The sequence below is a fragment of the Takifugu flavidus genome, chromosome 18, assembly GCF_003711565.1.
Source record: "Takifugu flavidus isolate HTHZ2018 chromosome 18, ASM371156v2, whole genome shotgun sequence".
Lineage (NCBI taxonomy): Eukaryota > Metazoa > Chordata > Actinopteri > Tetraodontiformes > Tetraodontidae > Takifugu > Takifugu flavidus.
Genome location: NC_079537.1, coordinates 3,349,228 through 3,374,662, shown reverse-complemented (window position 1 = coordinate 3,374,662; position 25,435 = coordinate 3,349,228). Strand labels below are relative to the sequence as shown.

The following is a 25,435-nucleotide window of genomic DNA, read 5'->3' as shown; positions in this document are numbered from 1 at the left end:
AAAGACTCAGCGATGCCGGGCCTGTCGGAGCGTGCCTGCTCCAGGACATGCCCATCGCAGCTGCGGCGTTGCCGATCTTCCCGTCGTGTCGCCGGAATTGCGCGGGTGTTGCTCATCGAGTTGTTGTTGGCAAACCCAGCGTGGCGCTACGAGGACAAAAGACCTCCAACTCTCTCCTCCACGTCACCTCGATACCTCGATCACATCACCAACCCTGGTTTGTCACTGTCAGTCATGCATATTACTTAGTTACTCTTTATGTAATCATTACTATTGTTCTTATCATAAGTTTCGTAGTAGTAAATTGTTTAGTAGATTGATTATGCATATTATTATAAGACAAAAGAAACAGGCAGACCATTCCGGAGGACCTCTAGACGATTCCGTTCTGTGTCCTCAGTTGCCACAATTATCAGAATGGGAAATTCAGTGTTATATAAAGATTTTTTTATTAAAACTGCTGTTTGTGGGGATTTCAGAGGCAATTGTATCCCATAGTATCAATCCCAATTTATTGCCTCAAGCCAGAAAGTGCAGAGCTTGGATGTTTTGACACTCTTGGCTCTGAGCTTGAAAAGTTAGACAGAAAACGTTGCCAAGTGGGATCACGATATAAAATCCTTGATCTATGTAATATAATGCACATCATCTGTAAAATTAATACACTTTTTAGCATAGGTGATGTAAGCAAGCATCACATCAAACATGAAATGTCGGCCAAACATTGTTTCCAATTATTTAATATATCTTTTACTGCAAATACTGGAGCAGCAATCTTCAATTTCCTCATGTGGTTCTGCTCTTCCAGTCATTTCTGTTTTCAATACAGAACTTGCACTTGGCAGGGCTGATGACTTGTAGATAGTTGCAGCTAAGTCAGGAAACTGAATTGGAGCTAATTCTCCGTGCAACAGAAAAGTGGGCAGATATATACATTTGCCTTGTTTTAGTATGCGGGGGCTTTACCTCCATCGTCAGGGTCTCATTGCAGCTACAAACAGAATAATGTTTACGCAGACAGAATAAAACTCAGCAGCAAAGTTAATGTATCAGCAGCTAAAAGCCCTGGCTCATATTTTATGTCTGACATTACATTTTGTCACTCTCACTGCAGAAACCCGACAAAATTCAATGTCCTGGTGTGTATCAGGAATATTATGATGACGACCAGGACAAGAGACGTCAGTTAAAGTTCAGAATATGTCAAAACCATAAGGCAAATACTCTGAATAAATAGGTTTGACAGAAAAAAGTCCTAGAAAGAAAATGGACTTTTATTACGCTTTAATTGGAACCATGCTTTCCTCACTATTATCCAGTACTTTTTAATCATAATAACTTTTTTTTTTTGCCAGATGACAATTTGACATGCTGACTAATCCCTTTTTAATCCCATAACTGATTTTTCCTTCTCTTTAAAATATCAGCCGATGAGAGGAGTCATTTCTACTTCCAGAAGGGAAAAAAGCCCCTTTGCGCTGACCTGAGTCACAGTTGGAGCCTTTCCAGGATCCTTTTAATCATTTGTTTTTCCTTTCTAAATTCAAACTCCATCTTATAAATATTTCAATATGCAACACATCAAGAAGATCAATAAACCTGAAATGACCTTTGACCCTTTTTTTAATAGTCCAACTCTCAGATGCACCTGAGAATAAAATAGGGTTTTAGCCATATTTGGTCACGTTATCACAAGCTTACTCCACTTTCTTATATTTTTTTCATTATTATATTTATTATTCTTACTGAGATTTTGTGTCCTACATTTAAGTTCCGATGAAGCTGGGATCATTGTTGCCTATCGACTAAAAATATAACAAATCAGACTTTTCTTTCGGTGTGTAACATAAACATATTAACAGAAGGTAACCGCTAAACACAAACCGTAATTACCTCTTTCTTCTTCTGTCGGCACTTTCACAAGGTTATGCGAAGTCTTTCTTTAACAACAATCTTTGAAATGTTAATTTAGCAAATTTCGTTCCACCGCACCCCTTTGGCATTTCAGTGTTTTAAAAAAAACATCAATTGAATGAGATGCAACACTCACATAACTTAGCATAATGAATCATTAATTAATTGACAATGCCAAAGATACTCACACCGACAAACACTTGATTAAACAAACTTGTGTTTACCTAGCATTCACACCCTGAAATTAAAAAGGTGTGTAAAGTGAATTCAAAAGCAAGGTGGTACTAAAGCAAGGGAACAATTTAAATTCCTGTCATCCGGACTTGGCCATCACATCACAAGAAGTCAGTATGTCAGGTATTCACCCTGGAGATGCATGTGTAACCTAACAGAGCGTGGTGACAAATATGGCCTTCTTATCGACCTGCGGCAGGTTTCAAAGTGATTAGAATATCTGGCAGCTGATGAAGACGTTCAGGAAAAGGTGTAAACACGTAAACGATACTCTTCAAACAGAAGGCAGCAATAATTTGGTTAACAAAATGGTGCATTAGTCATGGCCTCGAAAGAAGCTCGAAAAGAATTAACTTGTCTCAGCTTAATGTAATTTGAAATTTGATACTGGGCTTTTTTCTTCAATTCAAACTCCAAGATATAAACAAGCTCGATACATATGTTGATGCTAAACTTGTGAAATCAATGCAACCTCACAACCACGTATTTTACAATTGTCTACAATTTTTCTCGTCCACATCGCCTTGTGTGTCAGATCTAAAAAAAAATAACAGCGATTTGTTGATTGGTGTGTGTTGCCTTTGAATAGAGAGACGTCTGTTTGGGTGAAATATATGTGAGTATGGGGAAGCTGAACACATCTGTACCAGCCAACCATCAGGCCTTCTGTAGAGACAGAGAAAACACAGTGCTGGTGAAGTGCCCCCCAGACATCCCCCTCAGAGGTGGCTGCAAATCCTCCTCTCCTGATGGCAACATCACCTGTGACATTTGTTATAGAGAAGTTATAAACATACTGTAACAATCCCCACAGGTCTTAATTAAATCAATGCAGTAATAGGAAAATATGGGCAGTCTCTCTAACTGGAGACACAAAAGGACACAAAAGAATTCCAAACACGACACGCACTCCAAACTCTGATGAAATGGCTCCTTCCGTGTTTTCACAGTGTTAACTTTCAAAGGTAAAGAATGTCTGACATTCCATTTCTTCCATTTCAGGTGCTTTGTGTTGTGCCTAATATATCATCCATCATTTTTTTGTTAATCAACTCAGACACGCACACCGAGGGGCAATTTGGAGCCTTCAATCATCTTAATGTGCATGTTTTCAGGCTGGACCTGAGGAAAACCATGACGAACGAGGCAGAAGCAAAGTTTAGTAAGGGCCATTTTGGATGTGATTGATTATAAAAAATAAAATTAATAACACAGATGGCGCTGATGACACACCTCCAGATGTATGTCATCAGTCCCATGTTGACCTTTTAGAACAAGGTAGATAGTCAAAGTCGTGGCCTCTATGGAGGCATCAAGTTGTTGATATAATGAAGTTGTGGCAAAGCTTAACAGAAGCTAGTCTCCGGGTAAAAGGGATCTTTAAACTATACTCTGGTTTCACAAAGTGGAAAAATAGTATAAATGCAAAAGGAGGAGGAGGAGGAGGACAGAGCTGCATCGTGTGTTTGCAGATCTGGAGTACATGCCGGGGTGCTGAGGCAGGAGCTGTGCAACTGTATGAAGAAGTGTGGAGTGGCAGAGAAGTATGTTAGATATATGGAGATGAGATACATGAAGAAGACGTGGATGAGAGCTGTAACGCAGTGGTGTGGTGTGATGTAGGTGGGAGGTCAGACTGTATCCTTGTTTGATATGGTGATGATCAGGCTAACAGATGAGACTAGAGAAGAATCGCTTTGGACCATGAGGTTTCCAAATGGCAGTGTGATTAATCTATGAAGGTTAGCTGAAATAAGGTCAGACTGAGATGGTTTGGACATGTAGTGAGGAAGAGGATGCAGAGGACAGGGGCGATGGAGACATTTTGATTTTCTGTGGTGAGTCCTAAAGAAACCAACTGAACATAGAAGAACCTGAAGAACACCTCCACAGGCACAGGGAGAACCTATAAACTCCACTTAGACCCTCTGAATATTTGCCAGCCATTGTTTCTTTAACACACATGGAAACAAACAGTCTACTTTCTCTTATTATTTCATGAAGCGTTGTCAACAACAGCTCATATTGCATTCAGTGAATGACGATTTTTAGCTGTTTCATCCAAGAGGTGGATCTGAAACTAATCCCATAGAGCCCATATGTGTTATGGCACCTGTACAACCACAAAAAAATGTGTGGGTAGGTTTTGATTGGGTTCAAAATCCTGTGTTGGATGCTTTTATTTTGTGTATTGAGAAAATCAATAAGAAAACAAGACTCCATGTAACCACAGTGTCAGATCACGATGACTTAATGACGTCTTCCCCAGCACCACTTTTTGCTCACTTTTCCCTCAACGTTCTGGGTCTGCTCAGGGACAGTTTAACAGACAGATCTACAGTCGTGTTAAAAACGTATACGTCTTAATCTTGTTTAGTTTTATGTTCACTTGAAATGATTTTGGACTCATGCCAGAAGAACTATGTAAAACAAGAGATGGAAAGAACTGGACACCATTGTTTCTCCAGTCCAATCTCAGTGTTTTGTCTGTTCCTACTGGAGGCCAACATTAGTCCAGTATCACCAACAAAGATGTCTTCGATTTTCCATCTATTGTCTGATCCCTGTACATGGTCCACTTTTGCATCCATTCAAGCATTAGCATCAACGACTTATTCCAGACCTGTAAGTGTGTGAGAGCTTTTTTGCCATTTGGACACAAAGTGCATGAAATAAGAGTAGCAGACATATATGGGTGTTAAGGCTATAAGCTGATGAAAATGTTTTTTAAGTAGAAAATAGTACAAAAGAATAAACCCAAGTCAAGAAATAATGCAATATACCTCAACCAGAAAATGTGTGAAACAGACACAGGTTGAGCACTCAGACCATCTTAGTTTCACTTTCACTTCTGTGTACAACATCATCATCAGTCCTTACGTCCCTGCCAGGACTGGTTCCACTACATCAGTACCGGCATCAGTGCATCATCTTTACAGGCCATTGGATGTAACTGTTCTGAGACTGTTTCAGGAACCAAACAGGAATCCTCAGTAATGAAGTGGACTGCTTATGTTTCTGCATGATTTATGTCATGGTACCAAATAAAAACAACACAGCAGATGTTACAAAGCCAGAAAACGTGACTCTCATTGGAAATCATCAACAAGCTCAAGTTAACACGAGAGCAATCAGACCAGGCCTCGCTAGTTCCCCAGTGTTCCTCTGACAAAGACTACAAGGCAGGACAGCTGGGAAACAAAGAAAAGAAGAAAGCTTATCCCAAAACCAAAGTCCCCAATAGTACACCAATGAGCACTTCATGGCTCAATACATTTTTTAACTCTGGATGGCACACGCACTGAAAGCCAACTCTGTTCAATGGCAGCTCAATAGTGCGAAACAAGTTACAGTAGTTCTACTGTCCAGAGTCAAATGTGTCCCTGAAGTCAAGCTACTTGCTAAAAGTAACCAGAGACACAATAATGTCAGGATGCATGTCTGCGTTAATGATGCCCGACTATGCCAAAGGAAGCCACTAAAATCAACGAGGATTCAATGTGCAAATCTGCCAAGATGATGTCACAGTTCTCTGTGAACCTCTCCCTGACATGACTAATGATTAAACCTATAGCTGCATGTCTTCATTCCTTTCCTTCCTTGAGTGCTTTAGCCCCTTTCAGGGTCACAGGAAGGGTGCTGAAGCCCATCCAGTCTGCATGAGGCTGAAGGCAGAGGGCACCAGTGAAGGAGTCACCAGCTCATTGCGGGTGAGCATTTGGGGTCAGCGCCTTGTTTATGGGTACTTCATTCTATCAGTGGTGAATGAGGTGGTGTCCAGAAAGCGGCATGGGTCAGATTGCTAATTGGCAGCTTTTTTGTGGGAGACAATGAATTGATTAAGAAAAATTAACACAAGAGCCCTTCAAGAAAATGAAATGTGGCTTCTTAAACATCAGTTCTGTGGTCTCTAAGGGTGTTCTTGTATCTAACAGAAACCTGGTTAGGGTAGGAATAAACTCCTCATTCATTGAAATCACTGTATTCTCTGAGACATTGGTCCAAGGAGGTGGAGTCAAAGCAATTTTTAATTCAGCCTTTTTAATAATTCTGGGCCTCATTTGAAAGCCTAACTATTGTTCTTTCATCTCCAGCTCAACATGGACAGTGACAGTCTTAACCCTTAAAACTGCATTCATCTCATCACTGGACTCTGCAGGGTTTTCCCAGAGGGTCAATTCGCCAACGCAGTCCCAATCACACCCTTGATTAGGTCCTTACATATGATATTGAAGTTGAAAAATTGACATCTTTGACATCTTTCCCCAATATCCTATTTTGTTATACCATTACATTTTTTTTCAGTAGTTCCAGCAGCATTCAGTGCAGTGAACATAAGGGAAAAGATCTTCCAGGATCAGACCTCTGTCAAGTATAATTCCAACCTATCTAACTCATTTTTATGTTCAAAAATTAAACCCAGCAACAACCCAACACTAGTCTTAGTCAGATTAACCCAGAGAAAGTGTTTTTCAGTTAATTATGTGACTACCTCCAAAGTAATAGACTTTTTGGGGACCTTCAGTTGGGACTTCAAACTCATCATAGTACAGAAACAGCACGCGTGAAGGTCACTAATGACCTTCTTACAGCAGCAGATAAAGGACTGACTATCACGGCCAGTCCAATTCTGTTTATTTTATACATATTATTTAATATGGCATCAGCATGGCCCCCGGTACCACTGTAAGCAACAGTGGTGCTTTGTTCCATCAGGATCCTGTCCTTGAACACCCATATTAAGCACATTTCAAGGTTGCCTTTTATCACCTGTGCAAAAAAAATTCGACACTTTCTGTCCCAAAGTAATGCAGAAAGATGACCCCCCCCTCCCCAAGAGCCTGGATCCTGATCCTAGATCCTGATCCATCAAGATCTAAAACTTGAGTGGTCCAAGTCTCAATCTGAGGACCTGGGCCTATGTACTGGTCATTTTCCATGACCACCAGTAATTTGGACAGATTACACACTGACTCTTATGTCTAATTTAAATGAAGATAGATACATTATTGATGTTCTCTGCCTATGGGCCATCTACAGTGCCGGAGACAGGTGGAACTCATCTGTGGCTCTTTTTCAGGTTTCATCTTGAAGAAAATGCAAAATCCTGAAGTTTGCCCTCAGAGGCAAACAATTGGAGCTCCAAATAGATTTCATTTGATTTGATTTGGATATGGCAAAAAGATAGTGATGTGAGTTTGGGTACAGAAAAAAAGTACTAGTCAAAGAGTCAGATCTGAAAGGCAGTTTAACTTCTGTTTACATGGAGTCATTACAGTTGTGAACTTTCCCCCAGGACAGGTTTGTCGTACGTTCAGTAAGTTCCCAATTACCCTTAAGAAAATGAGACAATAGCGAGACAAACCTCACAGTTCTACTCGAGCCAATCAAAGGCTTTGATGTGTGTGTGTCATTCACTACACACTTTAAAAACACTTTGACTACAATGATGAGAAACAATTATGAACAGTTTAGGTTTGATGCTTTCAAATGGTTGAGCTTCTCTCCCTCAGGTACAGATATAATAGTAGACGGTATTAAGATCTAAGGAAGGCATCTAAGAACGTGGGCTGGCCTCAAAAGTATTTTTTAATTGTTTTTTAATATGATTGTCGGAATGTTCTTTGCTGTGTACAATTGAGTTGAAACTATCTTAATGGTTTTCTGCCATCAGAGCTTCTCTTTCAGGAGGTGCCAACGGGTTCTGAACTTCATCCCTGAGCGTCAATGAAACTGAAAATATCACCACAAAGGAATAACCGCGATGAGAAACAGTGAACATTCCGCTCCAGTGTAGCTGCGTCTGGCTGCTCCATCTGCTGTGTTCCGGGACCATTAGGCCATGCTGGAGTTTCCCACGGACCTGTTTTCACTGTTGTCTGAACTGTTTAATGAAATGATAAATAATTTCGGGTCCGCTTGGGGTAGATATAAGAACACAACTGCTGGAACTGCTATCATCTGGGCTTGCTTTTGCTGTACTGCCCATTGGGTTCACACAACAGTCACACAATTACTTATATGTATGCATATTTCGGAATTATTCCATCATTTACAGTCCAGGCACATCAGAGATATAGACTAATCAAATAAAGACTGATCAGGCTTATAAAGTGCTGCTTTTAAGATAAAAGCTGTCGACACTCTAGGAGGAGACCACTGGGGAAAGCCAGTGATCTGAATCCTCTTCCACCCACAGACTCCACATATTGGTGATGAAGGCCATCATAGAGTCGGGCCTTTAGGGGGCTAGAGGAGGTCACATGACCAAGGATGTGAAGAGGTGGCATGACACCAGCAGGACAGACTGGACTTTACATCATTGATAGCTGCTTGTGATTGGCAGAATGTGAACAGGAGGCAAAGAGGACAAAGGGCTGCTAACTGGTTAGTGGAAAACGCAGAGATTCTGACTGCACTTTGGGTTTTGGAATGCAGACAAATTCATCCTAAAATGTAAAGTTATCTGTAGCTTCCCTTGTTTATATGTATATTTGTTCCTGCTCGTACTCTTGCGTCATATGTAGAATATATTTGATAAGATCATTTACCTTTAAAGTGAGAAACGTGACAGAAAACTTCATGGTTTGCAAAGGTCAATTGTTGCCGCAGAGATATGTTGAACTGTGGAATATCTGACTGCTTTGGTGCCAAAAGAAATGACAGCGAGAGTCTCATTGCTGTTAAAGATGAAAACTCTTTGTAGCCTCCTTTTAAGTATGAGGATGATGGACTCATTTCATGCGGCAATTCAGCTGCATGTCTTTCTAACAAGTGGCCAACACCCAAAACACAACTTGTGCAACAGTGACAGAATGTAAACACCACGAGTCAATAGAGTTGATGTACTCTATTAGAGGGTTCTGGTCCATTTCATTTTGGTTTAGAGCAAAACTTGACACACCTGTCTACTGCAGCCCCCAGGGGACAAATAATAACAAGTGCAAAAGTTCATAATCACATTGGATCACGTGGATCCACGTCTATACCATCATTTACTAAGTATAATTAAGTAAAGAAACAACAGCAATTCGTGTGTTCAGGTTTTTGTCTATTGTAAATTACACTGCAAATAAAAATTCAGACACCGCGGACACGCAAGCACCATTAATACAGGCGATGTAGTTAACACCTAGATACTTTTATTCCAATATGAGCTTCTTTTTTTGACCAACACTGAACTGAATGTACTAGTATCATTGTCTTGCTCGTGCTTTGTCATCCCACACACACCCTCTCCACTCCCTCTGATCTGTGTCATGCACGCACACAGACACACACGCACATGCACACACGTAGGAGGGTTGACGCCACGTTGTCTGCAGAGCATTGAGGAGTATTGTTATTAACTGCAGTGAGAATAAAGGCAGCAGTACATCCCCTGCTCTGCGACGGCTGCGGAGCTGCAGGGCTCGCCTTTGTTCTGCGCTCCATAATGGCACACTATAATTACAGTGTTAGCAGAGGAGGCAGCGTTTACCTTTTCCACCCTTTGCCTCACCTCACCTCGCAGGGCAGCAGGGGTGAACACGCAGCCAACGGACCTCTTTCATGTGTGTGTTGACTTGAGATGTTGCTGTCTGCATCTTACTAGAATAGCAACAATAAAAAAATGGATTTTTGTGTCATTTAACAGACCAAACACACAAATACATTTGGACATAGTTTAAATTTAGGATTCAGGTGATGATTACACCACATGGGCATCAACCAAAAGAAGGAAAATTAATATTTGGAGAAACTGGACATTGAATTTTCTCCATTTTCCATTCTGTTCTCTGGATTCTGATTGGTCGTAATTGTCCAACATACTTCCAGAATCCTCACCAGTCACAATATTTTGCAAATATTGAGTGAAGGCTGAAGCTCCCAAACTTTGTTGATGGATAGAGGATTTAGCTATAAGTCAGGTAGTGTGAACAAGACTTAAATTACTGTCAGATCTTCAGTAGTGAAGGAAACTGGGATTAAATCTCCTGTTTACGGTAAATACTGGGAGCTGTATGAATTTTCGCAGGCTTACGTGTAAAACCTGGGAGCTCAGCATCGATTCCAAACGCAAACAGTCATTAAACAGGTCTGCCAGTTGAAAAAGTGAAGGTGCTGAGCCTGCAGCCGATACGGTTTTGTCTTTAAATCGGTGAAGTTGTGTGCTAGAGTGTGTGTCTGTTGCATCTGAGAATGTCATATCGGTGCTGCTGCAGCTCATTAAACAAGCAGAGAAATGCAGGTTACAGAGAGCACATGAAGATCCTTTTACAGATTAAGAAACTTGACACTATCCACTTTGACAGTGATTCCCTGTGAGCTTCACTTTCACTCTGTTGGCAACGTAGATCCAAAAGAAGAATCCAGCTTTGGAAAGCACTCATCATTCTCTTATCTTTTTTATTCTACTGCGTCCTATAGTAATAGAGCCATTTGTGACATTTATTAACACAGGTTTGTTGAACTGGCTTCTGGACCTGCTGGACTTCATGTAAAGTGACCTACATCTGTCCCTAAAAGCTAGCGTGTATGCGTGCGGTCCGGCAGTAGCTCTTCTGCCTCTGACACCTCATGACAAATTGCCTCCCTGCAGGCCAACCCACCAGCGGCCTCCTTAGATCACAAGCCATCAGCCGAATGTTACCTGTCATATTAATACTGTAACACAGTTGTAAATTCATCTATATGTGTTCCCCGGGAACAGAGGCTGCTTAAAACATGTCATAAAATAGGGAACGGCGTTTGTGATAAATGTCTCGAAATGTTCCGGGCTCATCGAAATGGCTCGAGAAATTGCAACTGATTCCATCACTGGGATTTCTAATGTGGAGCAAGTTGTCCTAGAAAGTGTGGGTGCATGTGACAAACAGGTTTTGTCAGTTGGATATTATGCCAACGGTACAGAACATTCACTCAAGTCTAAGTGCTTAAATTCAAATACTTTGGGGTTTTTTTGTACTTTATTTTAGGATATCCTGACTTTGTGTAACAGTTTGTTATTTTACTCCCTTTTTTAAATCACGTTGACCATATCTGCATTGGAAATGTCTCCGTTTTGTGGAAAAATCAGGTTTCTGTCTGCCACAATTTAAGATTTAGAAGGAGAATATTTGGTGCATTTCTGCAGGTGATGTCCTGATGTATAACCTCACCTAAATTTTGGATGATTGCCATTCATAGAAAATGTTATCACTCACAATTCGATGGGATAATCTCGCGCTTTCAGCACGCACAAGTTTAAAATCGGGGGCAGAAGAATCAGAACTCTGTTCAGTTTGCGTTTATTCAGGTTCGCGTGGACAAACGACATTTTAAAAACAAAATGCACAAGGTTGTGCCACTAAATAAGAGCACTGACATGGTGAGGAGGGTGCGCCTGACGCTCAGGGGTAGAGCTGACGGAGGGAGGAATGTTGGCTGCAGATGAAAGCAGGAGTGCAGGCTGGGATGTGTCGTAAGTGCCCTCACATCAGCCCATTGGTGAGACTGATCTTAGAGGCAGGAGGAGAGAAAACATGCCAAAACAAATCTGACTCTGGTAAGTGTGTGTGTGAGTGTGTGTGTGTGTGTGTGTGTGAGAGAGAGAGAGAGAGAGAAAAGAGAGAGAGGGAGAGAGAGACTTCAAAGACTCCTGTCAAGGCTGAGATTAGTGACTTAAAGATGGAGCCACGGCCCCCGGGGCCAGTTTGAAACTGTCTCCATGGTGCTCCCTTTACCTCCATGATGAAATCCTGCAGGAGGACCAGCAGCAGTGGATGAGGCCTAAGAGAGACAGACAGACAGACAGCTCCTGAGACAGAGGAGCAGCACCAGCGGGGTGAAGCTGCTCCTCCCGTTGGTTCGCTCATGAGACGCTGGTGTCCTGCAGTCCTGTCTGAATTATTGGGAAATCCCAGCATACCTTGTTTCACATGCTTTTTTTTTAAAGATGTCACATGTTATCATGTCATTTTTTTGTTTTTATTGAAAGCACAATTAACCAATAAGAGAAGCTTTTAGACAAATGCACACCCACCCACAGACATGATTGGACCCCAGAGGGGGGGGGGGCTTTCTGACATTACAGATTTATTCAGACGTCATTATTGTTATCTATCAGTTTTATGAAATCAGGTGGATTTTTTTTTAAAGCAGCTATGATTTGGAGTCAGAACATCTGTTGGGGAGTGTGTGGATTCTATTCTGTGGATATTCTGACTGCTATTTTTTAAATGTTCGATGGGCTTTATGGGCCACAATGCCCCCACTGGACCCAATAACCTAAATCCCACCTTTACTGGCTCATTGGAAGTTGAATAATTTAAAAACATACAGATAAACAGATTAGATCCCCATATTTACAAGACATCAAAATCCCAGTTAAAACGTCATCAATGCAGAGTAAAAAAGGTATGAACATATATATATTTATAATGATAGAAAAAGTTTCTTATCATTTTTATAGATGATGTGATAAATATAACTTCACTGATGGAGTCAGAAATGAAGGTGCAGACTAATCCCCCCCTCCAAAAAATAAAAATAAATAAAAATAAAGATATCATTGTTGCGTGTTTAAAAAAAGAGGTTTTTGGGGTTTTGTTTGAAAGCAAACCCACAGTCCGGGATTTCCACCGCAGATGTGAGTAAAATTATAGTGTCCGAGTCTCTCCTCTGCCAAAATCATAAGTTTCAGTTTCTGCAAAAGGCCCATGTTTGTTGTAATTGTCCCTCGCGTGGGACCACAGGCGGTGTGTGTGTGTGTGTGTGTGTGTGTGTGCGCGCGCGCGCACGAGTTCGGGCATCATCGCCTCAGTTCTATTGTCAAAAAAAAGAAAGGCAATTAAAGCAATAAATGAAGTGACAGAATTCCGTTTTATTGGCAGTGGGCATTTGTGCGCAATAAAACAAGTTAGAAAAGAGCAAAGTGTGTCTGAGGCCTTTTAGGCACCACATGAAAATCATTTGGTTTAATTCGCCTTCAGAAACGTTTTCAAATGGGAAAAGTGCAGCGTTTGATATAGATATTGTATGTTCCATCAAACAAATCGCGTTGTTTCATATAAATTAACCTATAGCCTCAATCCTTTCGGTTGTATTCTAATTACTGCAATATTCTCTCCAAATATGCGTCAATATATCAGTCAATTTCAAGGCAAATATCAGCCTATAAAAAGATCAAACGTGTGAATTCTTGATCTCGACACCGAGATGGTTTTTTATAGTCCAAGACGATGGTTGGTTTATTATCTGATTTTTATTTTTTCCGGCAGTTAAATTTTAATAAATGCTGCATTTTTGGACCTGAAATCAAAATAATAAAACAACAATGATAATAAAAGTGAATTAAATTTGAAAGAGGCCTCTACATTTCTGTTTCCCACCCTCTCGTAAAGCCAAAATATGTCAGTATCTATTTTCCCTTAATTTCTGGATTGTGAAATTAAATTTAAATAGTTAAAATGAGGAAAATTGGGCTCCGATGCCGCCAAAACTGCTGCAGCGTGTCGGCGCGGTGATTTGCGTGATACGGCGGAGGCCCGCAGCCAATGAGCGCGCTGGCTACGTGCGTGCCAAGTGGAGGTAGGGAGCGGTGCGTTCAGACGCACGGCGCGCACTGGGGAGGAGGAACACAGTCAGATCGTGCACGGCTGCCAGTCCTGCGCAGCGCCGGGAGAGAGACGAGCGGCGGCGGTTGTTTTTGGACGGGGAGACGGAGAGAGAGAAGGCGCCCGGTTGGGAGGACACTAAACACTGGCGTCGCCGTTGGGTCTGTCGGCGGTTTTTGCCTGTTCCTGGCCCGTCGCGTCTTCCGTTTGTGTTGCTTGTGCTGAACGCTGATGTTTCTGGACCCCTCAGTCGGGATGTAGTGCAGCCCCCCCCTCCGCTGCAAAACTCGCGTTACCAGCGGCTCAACGTTCGGCCTGCACCTGGATCTTTAAGAATTTAGTGCCGCTTCATACAGTTTGCGGAAATTCCAACTTCTCTCTGCTGATTTTTTTTAACATCTGTGTGCGTCGATTTAGGATGAGCTCCTCTTGGAAATCATAGTTTCCCCTCCTCACGTAGAAGACCAACTCCCTCCACTCCAATGATGACTATGAGTTCTTTGTCGGACACTTTAGTCCCCTCTGATACGTCCAAATCGGCGTTTCTGGAGTTCGGCGGTCACGGGTATCCCGGGCACCAGCAGGCATCGCCCGGCCTCACCCACAACCACTACCCGGTTCATGGTCTGCACGCCGTGGGCCCCCCGCAACACGACGGGCCCTTCTCCTCTGGAGCATCCTCGTACGGGCGCCCGCTGGGATACCCGTCCTACCACAGCCCCGTGAGCGCGCATCACCCGGGCCCTTACCTGCCTTACCAACACGGGGGACACGGCGGCGCGCTGGGCCACACCAGGCTGGAGGATGTGGGTAAGTTGGAACCAAGCTTTGGTTTTTTTTTTTAACTGCTTAAGTCGCATTTTTGCCTTTAAAATTGATCTAAACAACACCGTTAAAAACGGTAAATCTGTTGGAAATAGAAAGAATATATATGTATATATAATCGAACTATTAGCAGGGTGAAATGAGGTGGAATCACACTTTTAGGCCCACAGTGCGGGCGGCCCTGAGGCGTGCCACAAAACCATTCAAACCAAAAAAGAGGCGCGTTTCTCAAGTCAGGTTTCAGGTTTATTATTATTATTATTATTATTATTATTATTATTATTATTATTATTATTATTATTATTATTATTATATTAAATGGTTTATGACAAAACTAAAAGTTTAACATTTTCAAATCTAAAACTGAATGGTCGGATATAACCTTTTGCTCAGCTGTGCAGCTCATAAAGCGACACTCAACTATCAGTAATTATGAATCTACTACGTAGGGAAATTATTTGTTGCCTTTCTCCGCCTTCAGAAGACAGCAGCACTCCTCTCACCAGAGTTTGACATGAATTTGTACTGTCGCATGGACGGAAATCCCACATTACAACGTCATTTTTACAACAATTATAAAGGAAAATAAAATAAAAAAAGGAAAACCAATTGATTTTACAATCATACCTGCTTATTATCTTTATGATGATTTGGGAATGTCCCGGTGCAAACGGAACATTTCCTCCCCAGCTTCTGCATTTGCCCATCAGCAGGTCATTAATTAGCCCCCTTAAGCCCCACCTCAGTGGACATTTAGAGAAGGAGCCGCAGAAAACGGGAAAAGTTGCTGCAGCAGCTTGGACGCTCCTCTGAAGTGCCTCTCCAGTCCAGGACGGGCTCATCCTGGGAGGCCGCTGCTTGTCTGCAGCTGTTTTCTGCTGCCACTGCAGGCTATCTGCTCATGTCATAACAAAGATCAGCGTGGGTGAAACCTCACAAGTGTAAAGAAGAGAACCAGACAAAGGCTCGGGGGAGCTGTCTGTAAACTGAACCTCTCTGGACAGAACAAAGATTTATCATTTTACCTGTATCCCAGCCATTTCACTCATGTTAGACTCTTCTCTTCAGCTTATTTTTCCGATATATTTCTGAACTTAATACATTGGTTTTCTCCTCCTTTCCCCATTATACGTAAAAAACAATCAATGCAGTTAATCCATTTACATGATCAGTTTCCTTTTAAGTTCCTGATAAAAGTTACAAAATGACAGATATATTGATAGTTTTTTCCTTGTATTGGAAATAATTTTCCATATAAAATGCATATCGGAATAAGTGGAATAATTTAATCTAAATATATACATTTTAATGAGTTTAGCCAGCATATTTTACTAGTGAAAATAATTTTTCTCTTAATGTTGTTAATCAAGAATTCATTTAAACTGAGTCTGATGTATAGGTCCAGTGGAGAAAAGGGCAATAGTTGCCCCCCCAAAAGGCAATTATTCAATTATTTAAGTAGTGGAAATCGTCCAAATTGAGTATCCATACAGGACTGGAGTAAATATAGGCACCACTCCTCCATAAGCAGCCATGGTCAGTTCTCCACAGGTTCTCCACAGGAACCTAAACTAGAGGCTTGATGAACGATACTCTGGTCTGTCTGAGCAACAGGTCATGTGATCCAGGTCCACAACACAACTGCAGCTCACCTGCAGTAGATTCACTTATTCCATCTATTCGTGTCTCCATATGCACTTTCCAACTGAAAGGATCACGCTAAAACCTCTAAGACCCCTTTGAGCCATTTAGGCGGCAGCTACAGGAACGATTCTATGACTTTATGGGTCATTTCTGGGTCTAAAGTAAAATGGCTTCTGAGCTGAGACTCCTTTTTGAGTCTAAAGTGCAGCTTCTTTGTTCAAATGTCTTTTTTTTGTTTGAACTCTCACTTTAAATTGAAATGAGAAAACCAATGATAGGTTTATCTTTACAATATAGAGTGAAACAAGCAGAATCTTACAGCGTCTCCTCGCAGGACGTGTGCGTTGTCGCCTGTAACCGATACCCATCTTTGCAGTGAATTCCGTTCTGCTCCCTCCAGAACACGAGAAAGCCACGGCTGTGATCGAGAACGGGGAGGTGAGGCTTAACGGGAAAGGGAAGAAGATCAGGAAACCCCGCACCATTTACTCCAGCCTGCAGCTCCAGGCGCTGAACCAGCGCTTCCAGCAGACCCAGTACCTCGCCCTGCCAGAGAGGGCAGACCTGGCAGCCAAACTGGGCCTGACACAAACCCAGGTACTGTGCCGGACGCCCCAGTCCGCTCTTTTATGTTCAAACATAAACCCCAGCGACACATTTCTCTGTTTTTACTCAAAAGCCCAACTGACCTTTGTCGATTTTCCCTGATAGAACAACGGGTTTAATGTGAGCTAAAACAATAGAACCATCATGTTCTTCCTCTGCAAGTGAATCGGTGATGTCAGGAAACTGTTGGATAGTTGGAATCCGATGGCCCTGACAGGGCATCTTAACAGAATTCTGGAATCTTAACAGAAATAGCTCCGACCCAAGGTTTGCCTGATTCACCGCTACTTTAAAACACTGCACCCATGTGCAAGGCACCTCCGCCATTATCATCTCAGGGCAGAAGAACACAGCCCTCCTAATTAAAAACACTCGCTCCAGAGCCGCTTCATTGTTCGCCGTCCGGTTTCAGAACGCATTTCTCACCCCAGAACCAGAACAGTTCAGTGATGGACTGAGTGAGCCTCACATGAGCTGAATCCCTTCAGTCTTTTGGTGTTTTCTTTTTCTTTGTTTTTGTTGTTTATTCTTTTCTTCCTCATTAAAACAGGATCAACCTCAGCAGCGAGACAGTAAATGAAATTACTGCCGTTTTTTTTTCTGTTGTTCAAAGCTGGAATGTCCAATAACTGGGTATTGATCCGAATGAAAATTACAGTTAATTGCCAAGTAATTATATACTGTACAAGGAATTTGTTTGCTTTGATCTATGCTGCGTTAACAGATTATATAGCCAATGTAACCAAGGCAATTAGTATGCTGTGTTTATTTGGATAAAGAAAAAAAGGCCCAGCAGTTAAATGTTGTAGATATAAAAACACAAGACAGGATAAACAAAATTGGATGACTGTAAATGTGACGTGTATAACGTCGCACATTTACAGTCATCTTATTTTACAAACGTAGAGATTGTGTTTCAGGCCTTCATCATTTTGATTTTTTTTTTCTTTTAATTGTCATTGTCAATGCAAAATCAAAGAAAGGACATTTTCTTTTTTAATTCTTTTTTTTTTAAAGAAACAAAACTAAAGCACGGAGACAGTGAAGGAGGGATTTTACCATTGTGAATTTAAACTAGATGCATGCAGCTATTTAGGCAACAGATGTTGCTGAAGGAGCCTGGTTCTCTCTCCCAGCCTGCATTATAATGAAGCCTTAAAGGTCCCAGTTTAACACAACAGTGTGTGTGTGTGTGTGTGTGGTGTGTGTGTGTGTGTGTGTGTGTGTGTCAAGAAGGCAGCCTGCACGTGCCTGCTGGGTTTAGACGTGCGCCAAAAACTCATCATCAATAGCGCTGTGTTGGTTCCAAATCCCAAGCCTTTTATTGTCAAATCCAGCAAACAACCCCCCCACACACACCAAATGTAGACAACCTTAAATGGTGACGCTGGGGTATTAATACAGCAAACACTGATGGGTTCATTTCCATTTTAGCTACGCTGTTTCTGCTGCCGTCGAGACAGTTTGCTAACAAGTTTGGGTTTAACTCGCGACCTCTCATAACCACACTCATCCCCTGAATCCACTGATTGACACCACACATAGACATTAAATACAGAGAGAGAGAATAAAAAATAGAGATACCCTATATAGAATTGTGTGTGTGTGTGTGTGTGTGTGAGTGTTCCTCTCACGCATGGCTAGCCACCAGAGAAGCGGCGTCTCTTCTTTGTGTGTTTTTGACAGGGAAAGCAGTCGTGTTGCAGCCGTTGCAGTATGTCAGTGTGTAAAAGACTCAAGCGCAATTAAAGGATCAGCGGCAGCATTTTGAGGGATACACACACATTTTTGTGGGCTACGTAAGATGCAGACACTTAGCGTCGATCTTCTAAGGGGATTCGTTTACTTTCTTAAGCCCTCGTTGGGGGAGGATGAGAGATCTCTGGTGGCGATGTTATGAAAATGATTTCCCACATTTTTCCCGCTCAGAAATCTTTTGGGTTAGTTCATATTCCAGTTGTGGACTGTTGTGTGTTTTTTCTTAATGCTAAAAACAGGCCTGAATCTGAAGAATATGTTCTGTTCACTGCCACTACTCAGTCTGGGATCGTTGGAGTGAAAGGTCAAGAAATAGCCTCATTCATAACCCCCATTGAAAACACACCCCAGTTCTTCAGCAGTTTGGCTTTAGTAGTGTTGAATAAATAAAGCACTCTAATTAGCGCTCTTAGGTGGAACTACTGGGTGGATGCTGTTAGCTTGCACGGCAGCGGCCCAACCCTGATTTCAATGATTACACACTCCATCATTGGTCGGGATCAACTGAAAATTAATTTCTATATAACGGCCATGACTAAGCTAACGCTTCTAACTAATGTGGGTTAAAAAAAAAGTGATCCGAACAGGGTAGTTAAAGTAATATATCATTAATGATGGTTTACATTGGCTAATATCCACTGTGACAGTTACATGATTCTCCAGACTGCTTATTAGACCTGGAATTCAAGGGCAGCCTTTTTTTTTTTACGAGGCATCCAGGCAGTTGATAAATGAGTGACATTTTCCAGGCTTGTAGTTGAAACATACTGGCTTCACACACCGTCGCTTTGTTTTAGGCTGTTTTCAATCGTGAGAATTTGTTAACGAACATTTCACAAGATTTCACTGTCTCAAGGAAGAATTCTGAATGTAATTGGTCGCGGTGCAGGACGGCAGAGGACTTTCCAGGCCGCCTTGAAGCCTGAGGTGGGATCTCGCTCAGCAAAAGGGAAGTTTTTGCTGAAACATATGTGAATACACCCATGTTTCCTTCAGCGTAAATTCAGTATAATCACACGCGGCTCCACATGTATGCTGCAGCTAACGTAAAGGGGCGCGAACTTGTGCGACGCGTGTGCACTTTCATACAGACGGAAACAAACACACACTCTCAGATAGTGATCGCACGCTACGTCTCTGTCCGGCCTCCACACCATTAGGCTGGCGGCCAACGCTGACCGCTATCAATCAGGGCTGCTAATGTTCCCAGACGTAACTGAGAAACTGCACGTAGCACAACTCACACACACGCACACACACACACACACACGTACAGAGGCCATACTGCCACCACATGGAAGCCTTTTACTTCTGAAATTCTTCACAAAATACCTCTTTTTTTAAGCCAAGAAGCTTTGGTGTAGTGTATCCTGTTCACACACCCACAGCACCTGGTCAGCCTCTCAGTCTTCCTCCTCCTCCTCCTCCTCCTGTGCTAATGTCGGTGTCATTACTCGCGCTCTTAGGGAAGCTGTCAGCTCCGTGTTGCTGCTGGAATATGAAACTGATAATTGCAGCTGAGGCTTCTCGCCACATTTCTCTCAGTGAAGCTGCATTAAGTCGTCGAGCTGTTGATTGAGCGAACCTGACAGGCGTCCATCTGTAGCTCGGAGGCTAATTCCTCATATACAGTATCGAGAGCCGTTTAAGATCAAGGCCTTTTCTACAAGGGGATAATTGTCAGTGTAGATATGGAGCCTGTGTGTTCAACATCAGAAACAGTCGCAGATTCAAACTGTTCAACTTGTTTTTAAGGTTGCAGCTTTTATTAGACACACACATCCCCTACCCTAACCTAAACGTTGCTCCCTTAGCTGGTGGAGGTTGGATTTTGGTACTCAGTATGCAGCAAAAACACATGCACCCCATTCAGTCACACAATTAAGTCTCCACTCAACCGACGTGGAACCTGGAACATTCTTTCCGTGAGATTAAAAAACCCAAAAGCAGCACAAATTCATGAATTTCCTCTGAGGACGTGAACTTCAGGATGGGATTCGTCGGTGGGTTTTCTCAGTCATTTTTTTGCAGATTATTTTATTTCCATTCTGTCTTTTTTGTGGTTCTAAGAAACAGAAAAATCGACTTATTGGATGTGGCCCTAACAAGAGATAGAAGAAGCCTTCTTGAGCTGTGTGATGTGTCGAAGCTCTGCCGGGCTGTGAAGGATACAAAGTGTTTAGGGAGTGTCCTCCAGGCAGATTTAGGCCTACTCGTGCTCACAAACGTGCACATGGAGCCTGCAGAGATGGATGGCTCATGGGTCGCTAAGGTGGCGGTTGGCACGAGAGGCTGTTTGTGTGTTGCGCTGCTGAGTGGTAATTGCGTTAATAACAACACAGGTGAATTATGAGATGTTGTCTCAATATGTTCACGGAGCTCACGCATGCGGTCGCTGCCTTTGAACAGCTGAGAATGACGTATTTAATTACAGCGGTGTTGTAAAAACATTAAGGCTCCTGTTGTGTTCTTCTGACCTATTCATTCCCCGTAAAGATATTCCTTAAGGTAGATACGCCCGTGGTTGGTCAACATTTAAAAAATTCTCATCACTAACTTCAGAATTTAAATTTCACTCGGTTCGATCGTCGGTTGGATTTCTGCAATTATGGGAGCTCCAGGAACGGATGAATGTACGGAACAACATGTAGCAATGTAAATAAATTAGCCTTCTTGTAAACAGTGGTTTCAGATTCTTGTTTGCCCTAATTGTTCTGTCATCTCCATATCAAAGGTGAAACGTGCAAAACGAGACGCTTCTGAATGACACAGTTTACATAGAAACACACGCAAACGGCGCCTGAATATAAACGAACAGTAAAAGTCACCCCAGGCTGGAGTTTTTGGTTTCTATGGCCATCGGATCCGTAACTGGATGAAACTGGCCTGTCTGTCTAGAGACGGAGGTGAGACCGACCAGCAGTCAGGCAGAGGAGGATAAAGAAAAATGATATTATATATTCAGTCGTGTTTTAATCAAAAAAGGAGAAGAAATGGAAACATGTGAATGTAAATGACCTCCTTCATTCTGGGTCGAACTTGGACCAAGGTAGCGTCCCAAAAAGATGGCATTTGTTGTTTTTGCCGGCTGTAATTCAGCATGATCAGATCTGACCTCTGATGGTGGTTGGACACTCAAATGGTTGAGAAGCCATCAGTGTCTCCCACTCTTTACACTGACCCACTGACCTCAACTTATTTTCAGATGCACAGACTTTTTTTTTTATAGTTTGCTTTATATTTTATGCCTGTTTCAGTCTTGTTTGTTATTTTCACTTTTCACCTTTTTGGAACTCTTATTTTCCTGAAAGGCACCTATAAATAAAATGATTACAGTGCTTATTATTGGACATGAATGTGTAACTTCACCTTTTTTTGCTGTCCAACATCAGATGGTGATATTGTCATTTCTAATTCTTCTCTCTTTTCTCTCTCTGCCTACATCCAGGTGAAGATATGGTTCCAAAATAAAAGATCCAAATACAAGAAGATCATGAAGAACGGGCCATGTGGACTTGAAGGAGAACACCTTGCCCCCCCACCTCCGCCATCCTCCTCCTCGCCATGCTCGCTGTGGGACATCAGCATGGCCACCAAAGGGGCGCCGGTGCACTCGGGAGGATACATGAACAATTTTGCTCACTGGTACCCTGGACACCAACAGGATTCCATGCCGAGGACTCAGATGATGTGAGCGCCGAGAAGGAGAAAACATATTTAAGATGAAGTAATGGATATACTGTTGGTGCATGGGTGTGTGTGTGTGTTTCTGTGTGTGTTTGCGTAGGTTAGGGTTAGGCTCAGACAGGGTTAGGGTGTGTGAACGGTATATCCATTATTGACCTGGTTGGACCACTCTGCGGGCAACAATAACAACAATAACACAACAAAGCAGAAACGTGTTGAAGTATGGAAAAAGCTTGAATTTTCTTTATTTTGGGGCTTTTAACAATGCAATAACCTGTTTGTATGGAGTTAGCGTCCTTTTAGCAGGGAAGCAGCCCATCGTCTCGAGGAACCAACCACCTGACTCACATCTGGAATCAGCTTCCTGTAAATACTGGGCGAACGAATGACATCGAGCTTTTTGGTCCCCCCAACACCCACATCCCATAATGACACGGCTTTGCTCTGCCTCTGACTGGCGCTCCTGCCTTCTCTTTTCCAACTCTACCCATGTGACTGTAACGCTGACCGAGCACTGAACTCTGGCCAATCAGATACGGCGGGGCGGCGGCAGGATGAAGGTGGGGCCGGTTAGAATCCAGCTTTCCAGCCACAAACGTTTCTGTCCGAGATGCAAATAAGCCACATCTGAGTTCGCCGGCCTGATTTGTTATGTTCCGAGTTTCAGAGAAAGGAAATTATGGGGTTTCGTGCTTTAATTTGTAATCTGTCATTTTACTTCATTCCATGGATTAAAGTTATTTTGCTATTCCCTTTGCCTGTTACTGAATGTCAATTCTTGTAGTACATTTTAGCCGGGGTGGCTAATATGAGCTTGTGCTGCAGATACTGCACACGTACCCACAAAGGCGAGAGGGTAACAGACGCCTGCGCTTTTCCACTTTCATCGAACCGGAGGAAGAAAATATCAGCAAATTCCAGCATAAACTGCTGGTCATAGTCTTCAGATGTGGTTGATATTGTCCCATTATCAGAGGACAGGGATGAAATCTCCGACACATTATTGGAACGGTGACTTTTAGGGGATTTTTACAAGACGAGAGGTGGTCCAGCTCACCCGTGAGGCTGGTTGGAAGCCAAGTTTGCCAGAGCGTAGAGTAGTTTAGTCAGGGATTGTCAATGTCCTGAAAGTTAGGCTTGTTTTTTTGTTCTATTTGGAGGGCTTTATCAAAAAGAACGCACAGACAGAATGAAGCATCGTCCACCTTGGTGTATATTATAGTTTTCAAATGAGGGTGTCCCCCCCCAAAATATGTCCCCACATAAAATGCATCGTTTCACTGTCCACTCAGCTATTATTTGTTTTTGACATTCACCACCTCATGTTAAATATAGTTTTTAGCCATTTGTTAAGTGGTTTATTTCCTCTCCCTGGAGCCATTTTCTCTCCATAAATCACTCACATCTTTTACAAACATCTGGAAAAGCCAAAAAAAAAGGTCAACCAGCATCAATGATTTTTTTTTATTTTTTTGAAGGACTGTGTCAATTATGGGTAATTTAGGACGCAGCTTGTAAAATAAGGCTTTCGCTGCGACGGGGTAATTATCTGTAATTGTCAGTCGAGGGAATATTTCGTTGCCTTGGGCTGTTCAGGCAGTACGATTAGTGGATTACATCAAATTGGATTCCTTTCGCTACTAATTGATTGGTTGGGTTTTGGTTCCTGTGCCGTGCTGTATATCACAACATGAATAGAAACAGTTGCTGCTCCTCCTTCCTTCATTCCATGGACAGAAAACTATCCACATCCTTCTGGAGAGGTGGAGACGGAGCATTTGACAGGGTAACGTCCTCCCACCTGATCTTAGAGCCTCTACCTGACTTCCTGTGTCGAGGACTTCCTTCTTCCTTCACTGGTGGGGGAAGATTATCTCCATTCAAGAGGCGTCATCGTGGTCTTGTGTTGTCCCTTTCTTGTCTTCTCAAACGCAGCAGCTCTTCAGCCTTTTTAAATGCATACATGTACTTCAGAGTTGTGTAATTGTTGTGAGAATAATGAGTACCCAGAGCTTTTCATGTCGTCCACAATGGGCAACATGTAGCAGTTGGCCAGTTAGGAGCTTAGTCAACTTGGGCCAATCAATGAACTCTACACTCAGAATGACAAACTGAAAAATAATTATTTTAAATGACATTTTTCAAACATTTAGACCAGTATATAAAAATATTGCAACTTCTAGTCGTTTCCAAACCTTGAAGCCTCCATTTTGGAAAGATGCAGCAGACAATTCTGCGAGTTGTATTTGCTCAGTTGTTTCAGAATCATCAGACTTAGCATATTTATGTCGTAACGGTTCAGAGGTGTGTCAACACTTTAGCTGCTGTACACCAATAAGAATAAAGAATTGAACCTAGTGAATGTTGTTGGCAGAAGCAATAATCCCTCATCAGTCTGCAGCTGAACATCTTGATGAGAATCTAACAATAAAAGACACGTGATACACGATAACTTCTCCTGCGCACGTCAGAAGAACTCGTGCGATCTTCTGGCCTGGACCCCCAACAGCGATCAAAAAGCTCTTTCTGTAAAACCAGACGCTGGAATTTTCAGGCGGCCCTGACTAATTGAATCTGCTACTTGGAGATGCATCCTGTTGCTTCTGGTCAGGTACACGGTGGAGTTTTATGGAACACTTTGCTCCGCAGACGTCTCACACGTAGCATTGTCTTAATGAAGTGGATGAAAGGCCGCTGTGGTGAGAGGGAGTATGACCACGCAACGCTGTCTGCTGAAAAGCCAGTAAAATCAAATTGGAAAAGTCTGCATGTGCACAAAACTGCTAACAGAGACTTGTTTATTTTCAGTGTGTGTGTGTGTGTGTGTGGGGGGGGGGGGGGGGGGGACATCCACACAAGTTCAGCAATCACATCCTCCTGTCCAATTTGCATAATGTAACGACAACCCAGGAAAGAGAGCTGAAAATATTAAAAGCCTTTTTTCCGCCTTTATTCCACCTGCTGGTCAATCCTGTTAGCAACAGCAGCCCAAACTTGCAACTGGCTCCAGGTCACACGGCAACAGCAGAGCTACAGTAGCCAAGATTTGTGATGGTTATAACGTCGTTTCACCAATACTGTGTTTGTGTCAAAAATAGCAACTTTACAGATTTACGGATTCGATTTTGTGGCCACGATACGTCTAATTACCGCATGTTTGAGCGTGGAAACGTCAAAAAAGGAAGGTGAAA

General features: G+C 42.4%; 1 protein-coding gene across 1 annotated transcript; it reads left to right on the top strand.

Moving 5' to 3' along the window:
- The first annotated feature begins 13,694 nt into the window (after nt 1–13,694).
- Nucleotides 13,695–22,995, top strand: LOC130514552 (homeobox protein Dlx4a-like). Its single transcript, XM_057014209.1, has 3 exons — nt 13,695–14,534; nt 16,594–16,790; nt 22,006–22,995. Exons 1-3 carry the CDS (start codon nt 14,207–14,209, stop codon nt 22,249–22,251), a joined length of 771 nt encoding a protein of 256 aa, XP_056870189.1. The 5' UTR covers nt 13,695–14,206; the 3' UTR covers nt 22,252–22,995.
- The last annotated feature ends 2,440 nt before the right edge of the window (nt 22,996–25,435 follow it).